The 9,036-nt window shown below is 38.4% G+C and overlaps 1 protein-coding gene across 1 annotated transcript in view; it reads right to left on the bottom strand.

The window, feature by feature from the left end:
- inpp5a (inositol polyphosphate-5-phosphatase A) overlaps positions 1–4,311 on the bottom strand; it is a 164,872-nt gene extending 160,561 nt beyond the window's left edge. The window contains exon 1 of the mRNA XM_016487317.1: positions 4,225–4,311. Within this exon, the coding sequence (XP_016342803.1) occupies positions 4,225–4,311 (87 nt within the window). The remainder of the gene's footprint in view (positions 1–4,224) is intronic.
- Between the last annotated feature and the right edge of the window lie 4,725 nt (positions 4,312–9,036).

Genomic DNA, 9,036 nt, shown 5'->3' with positions numbered 1-9,036 from the left:
CTTGGACCCCTCCTCTTCTCCATATACACTACATCACTGGGACCCATCATACAGGCACATGGCTTCTCTTTGCTATGCTGATGACACACAGCTCTATCTCTCATTTCAACCATATGATCCAATGGTAGCTGCATGGATCTCAGGCTGCCTGGCGGACATATCGGCATGGATGAAAGAATCACCTACAGCTCAACCTGGCAAAGACTGAGCTTCTCGTCTTCCCTGCCACTCCAACTCTACAGTATTTCTCCATGGTTTGAATCCTATCTCACTGGTAGGTCTTTCAGGGTGGCTTGGGGAGGGGAGGTATCCAAAGCACATCAACTTGTCACTGGGGTTCCTCAGGGATCAGTTCTTGGACCCCTCCTCTTCTCCATATACACAACATCACTGCGTCCCATCATACAGGCACATGGCTTCTCCTACCATTGCTATGCTGATGAGACACAGCTCTATCTTTCATTTCAACCAGATGATCCAACGGTAGCTGCACGGATCTCAGACTGCCTGGCGGACAACTCGGCATGGATGAAAGAACATCACCTACAGCTCAACCTGGCAAAGACTGAGCTTCTTGTCTTCGCTGCCACTCCAACTCTACAGCATGATTTCACCATCCAGTTAGGTTCATCAACAATTACCCCATCAACTTCGGTCAGAAATCTTGGTGTAATCTTTGATGACCAGCTGACCTTCAAAGACCACATTGCAAAAACTGCTAGATCTTGCAGGTTTGCATTGCACAACATCAGAAAGATCAGGCACAAAATTACTTTCCAGAACATTTTCGTTTACCATTCCTTGCTGGTGGAATGATCTTCCAACCCCTATCCGGAATGCTGATTCCCTGACATTTTTCAAGCGACAGCTGAAAACTCACCTCTTTTGTCAGTATCTGACTTCATCCTAAAAAAAATATATATATATTTTTCTCTTTTCATTTATCTTTCTCTGTCTAGCTTGTACTAATTTGTACCATGCTTGAATCTTGGTATGACGAGCACTTCTTGTGTCTATTTGCCTCTTTAAGATGAATCGCTTGATGTATTCCCCAATTGTCGCTTTGGATAAAAGCGTCTGCTAAATGAATAAATGTAAATGTTTTTCATTTTTGTTTTCGTTAGCGATAATAACCCTGTCGCTCACAAGCCTCATATTACGCAGTTTAAGCAGCTTTATTCAAAGACAAAGAGTCTCAGGGTTTCTCAGTATCAAACTAAACAACCGCTGAAAATCTCCTGATATGATGTGAGCAAAGCTACACAAGACACAGAGAGAATCAAATAAAGCAGCTTTCCATGACGTCACTGCAGCTCAAGCTTGGCAGGAGTTTACAGACCTTCCCCGAACAACACACACAGGTTTGTTTTTGTGAATTGTGGGGACATTCTATAGGCGTAATGGTTTTTATACTGTACAAACTGTATGTGCTATTACCCTACACCTAACCCTACCCCTTACAGCAAACTTTGTGCATTTTTACTTTCTCAAAAAAAACTCACTCTGTATGATTTATAAGCCTTTTGAAAAATGGGGACATGGGGTAATGTCCTCATAAGTCACCTTCTCCTTGTAATACCCAAGTCATACCTTTGTCATTATACAAATAAATTGGTTTGTATGTGATGTGTGTTTATGTGTGCTGCACTATGTTTGTGTGTGCATGTTAGTGAGGCTGTGTATGTGTGTTGAAGAGTATGTGGTGAAGAGAATGGCATTTTTGGTGATGATGGCTTTATCTGTCAAGACGCGCGCACACACACACGCGCACGCACACACACACACACACACACACACACACACACACACACACACACTCTGCATGTGTTACACTATAACAAAAGATCAAACCACACAGCATTTATTTTAAGCACACTTTTCACAAAATAATAATGTAATCAATCTTACACTGATAAGATTCTATATTCATTGCATACATATACTTCGTAGTAGACATCCTTAACTCCATTCTGCTGTCTGTTGATGTGTTGTCGGTGTTTCTTTGTCTGAATATGGCGCTTATCACATGTTGTGTGGTATCGGCGTTTGGTATCGGGGCATTTTAACGAGTACGAGTACAAGAGCTCAGTATCAGGCCCGATACCGATACCAGTATCGGTATCGGTGCATCCCTAATAATTATAATCAGAAATGATTACACTTCAGAAACGCATTCATCTCAGAGGACGGCTGTGTTGAGAGCAGAAGACTCAATGTCAGTGTGTCTTGTCTTTTGTCAGTCAAAACCAGCAGGTAAATGGCTGGAGTGGCAGGGAAATCAGTGTCTTCTGCAGGTAAATGCAGGTAAAATCAGTGCTGGAGTGACAGCAGCTCAGAGCCGCGGGTTTGATTAGGAAATGTGTCCTCCGTGAGATCAGCAACACTGAACACACACACACACACACACACACACCCAGACCTACACAACCAACAACAAAAACACTGAATAACTGAGATAAAACGACTATTGTGCCACATCTTGTCTCTTTCCTTTCCTTACAAGCCCAAACTTAATGTCCAAATCAGTGAAATCATGTAACATGGCTGTAGTAAAATACAGTCGACTACAAATTTGAAAGAGTTATTAAAAGTATATTAAGCTGTGAAAGACTTGCACTGTTCCCCAGATGTCTGTCTGTCATTAAGGACTTTTTTTGCTTACATTAGTTAGCCTAGTATTAGTTTCTGCTGTCGTATCCAAACTGGTGTTGAGACTTGTTTTACTGTATCAATTTTTTTATATAACATAGCAACCTTATTTCCAGCAAAATATACTTGGCTATACAGTAGAGCTGCCCGATTAATCGTTAAAAGATCGTGATCTCGATTCAAACACCCACGCGATCTGATTTCTAAATGACAACGATTATATGTAATACTGGGGTGAAAGTTTATAGTTCGGATATAAACATTGATGTCTATGGTAGAGATCAAAATAGAGCAAATCCCCTTTTGAAAGTGACTGGCGCTTCAAATAAGGTTTGTGTCGATTGCATTGTTTGTGTTCAGGTGACTGTTAAAAAAATGTATTTGTCATTGAATCATTCATTCAAGAGATTCGTTCAAAAACGCTGATTTATACAGTAATGAAACAAGTGAAGTATTTATGAGTGAGTCATTGAATCATTTATTCAAACCACTTTTTTATAATTTTAATATTAGAAATTGGTGTATTAAATATATTATATTTTAACATATATATATTAAATACATATATTAAAATGTTTAATAATTCAATCAAATGAATTAAACACTTTTAAATAGACTGCAGCAATTAATATTGTGTCACACATTATTTTGTTTAGTTCAGAATCGTGGGAGAATTGTGATCTCTATTTGAGACAAAAAAAAATTGTGATTCTCAATTTATCCAGAATCGTGCATGGGGTGCGTTTTCCAAAAGCATCGTTAGCTAACTATGGTCGTTAGTTCCATTGAACTTTATTGGTAATGACAGAACTTGCGACCATAGTTGCTTTTGGGAAACGCACCCCAGCTCTACTATACAGCCTATATACTGTGGAAAAAAAAATCTCAAATAACATTTGTTCATATCATTCATGCTAATTGCATTAAATAATCATGATTACAACATTAACTAAAATAGCTGACATTATGATTTCGGCCATAATAGCTAAAAATGTATATCTCAGTTTTTTCCATAATCGATACATCGATATTTTTGCATTTGCTCTCAAAAAATGTAAATGGGTGTTTATTTATTTTTTTGCCCTCTATTAAAAAAAAAAAAAAAGATCTGGACAGAACAGCTACAGTTCAAAGTACATACAAATTGTTTACTGCAAAATCAACAATTGTTAAAAACATAGTGATCGCTTACTGCTTTTTTCACTGCTTTTTACTAAATAAAGAATAATAGATATATAAAAAAAAAAATTTATAAAAAAAAAAAATGAAGGAACATTACAAAAAATTTCAATTTAAAGGTAACAATATAAAAATATGAAATAAAAACATAAAAATTAAACAAAAAGAGCAGTCTTCCTACAAAAAGCTGTGATTGTTGCAACATCGAAGCAAGTTCTTCGAAGAACAAAGAAACCTGTTACACTGAACGAGTGTCCGGTCATCATTTTCAGTGCACAGATCAATTGTGACATCAGTATCAGACAGTGATGTCATAAAGGCGAGCTAATCGCATCCGAGATCCACTGGAGGGGCGGAGCCTGTCAAACAGAGGACGAGATCAGAAGAGTTTCTTACCTGGCAGAACTCCCGCAGCCACGTCTTCTGTAGGTTCTCCAGCTGAAAGAGGAACGAGAGATCAGTTTCATCACCAGGATCCGACATTGTTATATTCATTACCATCACTACCGCTGACTTCCATAGTATTTTTATTCATACTATGGAAGTCAATGGGAGCCGAAATTGGGTTAGGGTGAATAAATGATGACAGGATTTTCATTTTTGGGTGAACTATCCCTTCAAACTCACATGACCAGTGTGTCTGATATCAGCACGCAGTGACGCGGATCATTCATACCGATTAAAGCATCTGCTACTGTACATACAGAATAAATACTACAATAACTCAACTACTATAACAATCAATATTCTTCTGGACACCACACATGAGTCTGTGCTGAGAGTAAATACAGGTGTGTTTGAGAGCATCAGTGTACATGTTATCAAGTCTAAGAGTGAATGTGGGCTACACACACACACACAACACACACACACAGTGACTCTACCCACCACACAAGACTATATAAGGACACACACACTGAACCCTGACATTACAGACACAGAGGAAAGCACTGCACTAAATATGGCCTGCAGTCACACACACACACACTACCACACAAACACTCCTGAGTGAAGCGTGTGTTTGTAAACACATGCTGAAACGCTAAACCTACACTATAAAAGCATTGCTCGAGTCAACGTGAAACATAATTTTCATATTTAGCTCCACAGTAAGAAGGCTTTGATTTTATTCATGCCGGGCTGATTGACTGCAAACAAAAACTAAATCAAAGGAATATTAATACTGAGACACAAATATGTGCAGAGAAAAACATATTTTGAGGAAAAATGTCAATTACAAAAAGTCAAAAGATTATGAGAATAAGTTTTGAGAAAAAGTAAAATATTTTGAGAAAAAAGTCAAAATTAAGAGGCTAACTAGCAAAAGAAAGTCAAAAACAAGATTGTGAGAATATAGTTGTAACAAAACAATATTAAAGATTATATTTTGAGAAAAAGTTCAAATTACAATAATAGTCAAAAAGATTATGAGAACAGTATGAGATTAAAGTCATAATATTTTGAGAAAAAAATGGGAGACTAAAGTGAAAGTATTACACGAAAACTAAGATTGCATGAATAAATTTGAAGCTATTTGAGATTAGAGTCATAACATTATGATAAAAACTACAAGAATAAAGTCAAAAACCAAAGATTGTGAGAATAAAGCTGAAACAGTATGTGAATGGAGTCACAATATTTGGAGAAAATAGTAAAAAATTACAAGAATAAAGTAATAACATTATGAAAATGAAGTCAGTGCAATATGAGATTAAAGTCAAAATACTTTGTAGCATTACAAAAATAAAGTAAAAAAAAAACAATGTTCATGAGAATAAAGTTGTAACAATACATGATTCAACTAATACTATTTTGTAAATATTACATAATATAAATCTAAAACTTAAAAAAGGCTTTTACATTAAGCATCATTTATCTGTTTCTCTGACCAAAACAGATAACTCAGTTTTTAACAATTTTCAAAAATCACGTTTTTTCATTGTGCATTCCAATTAATCTCAATCACACTGCAGTCGGGTTATTTTGATTAGGTAAAAAATGACTAACAAATACAGCTAACTAACACAATAAAAATATGATAACATAATACAAAACATGATTTTTGAAAATTAAAAAAAAATTGTTTTTTGCAAGTAAACTCTTCGAATCACGTTGGAAACAGCCGCGGGTCACTGCAGATTCATCATCAGATCTGACCTGCAGCTAAAGCAGGACAGAGCTCCTCCAGAGCGCCAGCTAAAAACACCAGCTTATCAAAAGTTAATTTGCAGTTAATTAGAGAGGATCTCCCCTGGAGGCCTGATGAAGCGCTTCTGCACCGATCCGGCCTGGTTTACACTCCCTCTGGGGATTCAGAGCGCTTAGATTTAGCCAAACGTATTTCAGGAGCGCCGTGAGAATATGCCTTTAAAAGGAGAGTGAAACAACAGCGAGCGCTGCCTGGGATAACAGGTACTTTCATCAGATGATGACAGACGTGTGCCGCTTTTAGATCAAACTCCTTTCAATTCTGGAAAAATGAGCCGTTTCAGTTCCACGTGCCCTTTATGCTCACACGGCTCTATAATCGCTCACGGTTCACTGCGCTAATTCTGCTCAGAAAACTAGAAATCAGACGCAGACTCGTACCAGAGAAACACACACATCACATCAGAATACCATGATAGATACTGAATGACCTCCACACACTTCAGTTCAGTGCCATGACTGCATTCATGGGGAGAAACGGGTGAAAAAATAGAAGTAAATAAATAGATTACACTATATAAATCAAAATACAAAACAAAAACAATTCTAAAGGTTTCTGAGGTTTAGCTTCGATAATTACGGAACATATGAAAGTGTTTTTGTTCACAATTATGCAGAAACAAACAAACCCAACAAACAACAACATCAGCTGATGATATGAAACACACACACACACAAACGTACACACACAGAAACGCACACATACTCACACACACTCTCTCATACACACACACACACGGAAACACACACTCACACTCGCGCAAACGCACAAACGTACACACATGCAAACGCACACACTCTCACACACACGGAAACGCACACACACACACTCTCACACGCACATGCAAATGCACAAACGTACACACAGAAACGCACACACACGCAAACGCACAAACGTACACATGCAAACACACATGGAAACGCACACACACACTCTCACACGCACACATGCAAACACACACGAAAACGCACACACACACTCTCACACGCACACGCAAATGCACAAACGTACACACAGAAACGCACACACACGCAAACGCACAAACGTACACACATGCAAACGGACACACACACTCTCACACACACACACACATGCAAACACACATGGAAACGCACACACACACTCTCACACGCACACGCAAATGCACAAACGTACACACAGAAACGCACACATGCACACACATGCAAACGCACAAACGTACACACATGCAAACAGACACGGAAACGCACACATACACTAGGGCTGCACGATAAATCGCATGCGATATTTAATGCACATCTTGTCAGAAAGCCGGTTCTGTAATCAGCGGTAAATCTCCATCACGTGCGTGCTTTCACATTGAGCAGCATTAACTACACAGAGCCACACGTTCATATTAAATCGCATGCGATATTTAATGCGCATCTTGTCAGAAAGCCGGTTCTGTAATCAGCGGTAAATCTCCACCTGCGTGCTTTCACATTGAGCAGCATTAACTACACAGAGCCGTTGTTCACTGACGAGCTGCGCAAAAAATCGCACGAATATGAACGTGTGGCTCTGTGTAGTTAATGCTGCTCAATGTGAAAGCACGCACGTCATGGAGATTTACCGCTGATTACAGAACCGGCTTTCTGACAAGATGCGCATTAAATATCGCATGCGATTTATCGTGCAGCCCTAACATACACACACACACACACACACACACTTGGAAATGCACACACACTCTTTCTCTCTCACACACACACACACACAAACACGGAAATGCACAGGCACTCTCACACGCACGCAGAAACAGACACATGCGGAAACACACTCACACACGGAAATGAACATACAAGCAAACACATTCACACACACACAAATATACACACACACAAACATGTACACACACACACACACACGGAAACACAAACACACACGCATACCCACACTCTATTGATGATCTTAAAGGGACAGTTCACCCATAAATCACACTGTCATCAATTACTCTCCCTCATTTTTATTATTCACTTCCTTCACTATTATTATTATTATTTTGTCATATAAAAACTGCACTATAAAAATATATATTTCATAATATTAGGCCTAATTATTAATTCAATTATATAAATATATATTAATTATTTTGTACTGTAGTAAAATTTCAATACTTGTGTCTATGAATCTTCAGCTGCAAGAGTTAAACCCTCAAGCTTTATTTGAGTGGAAAACAGCAGGGAATCCTTTAAGGTTCAGTGAAAACAGGTTTACCAACGCATCTCATTACAAATCTAGTGAAACGCTGTAATTAATCATCACTCATGTGCAAATACAGTGGAAACTCCTGAAGAGCAGCGGTGCATCACGGCAAACAGAGGCGAACCTTCGACAAACGGCTGTCTGAACTTTTGCTGATGCTCTGGAGTCGCTACGCTCTGAATCACATTTCCAGAAAACAGGAGCCGACGGTGAGCCGGTCTGACGGGGTTTCCTTAAACAAACATCCCGCACTCCTGCTGGATTACCAGCTCATGTCAGAACAACACGAGCTATCAGGCCTTGGGTTTACCATGAAGGAACATGTCAGTGTGATATTAGCTGTACAGTAGAGAAGAGCTGGAGATCAGTGACGGACCGTCAGGAAACCAGGACAGAGTCTAGAGAGACTCAGTGCTAAAAATACTGATAGAGAGACTGAGAGATACAGCAGAGAGAGAGAGAGAGAGAGAGAGAGAGAGAGAGAATAATTTTGTCTCTGCTTCTCACGTATATAGTGATACCCTTTGATTATATAAAAATACATAGGGTTATAATTAATATAAATACAAATATATTGTACATATGTGTGTATGGGGGAAAAATGTTTAATGGCATCTTTTTTTTACGACAGAGAGCGAATATCACTGATACCAACACTACGGATGTCTCTATGAAATTGTCCTTTTATTAGACATTTATTAGACTTTATAGCATTTATTAGACTTTAAAAAATAACTTTTTCTAATTTAAATGAACCTAAAACAATCTTCACATAC

Source organism: Sinocyclocheilus anshuiensis, unplaced genomic scaffold, assembly GCF_001515605.1.
Source record: "Sinocyclocheilus anshuiensis isolate Anshui unplaced genomic scaffold, SAMN03320099.WGS_v1.1 scaffold709, whole genome shotgun sequence".
NCBI lineage: Eukaryota > Metazoa > Chordata > Actinopteri > Cypriniformes > Cyprinidae > Sinocyclocheilus > Sinocyclocheilus anshuiensis.
This window is presented reverse-complemented; position numbering and strand designations above follow the sequence as displayed.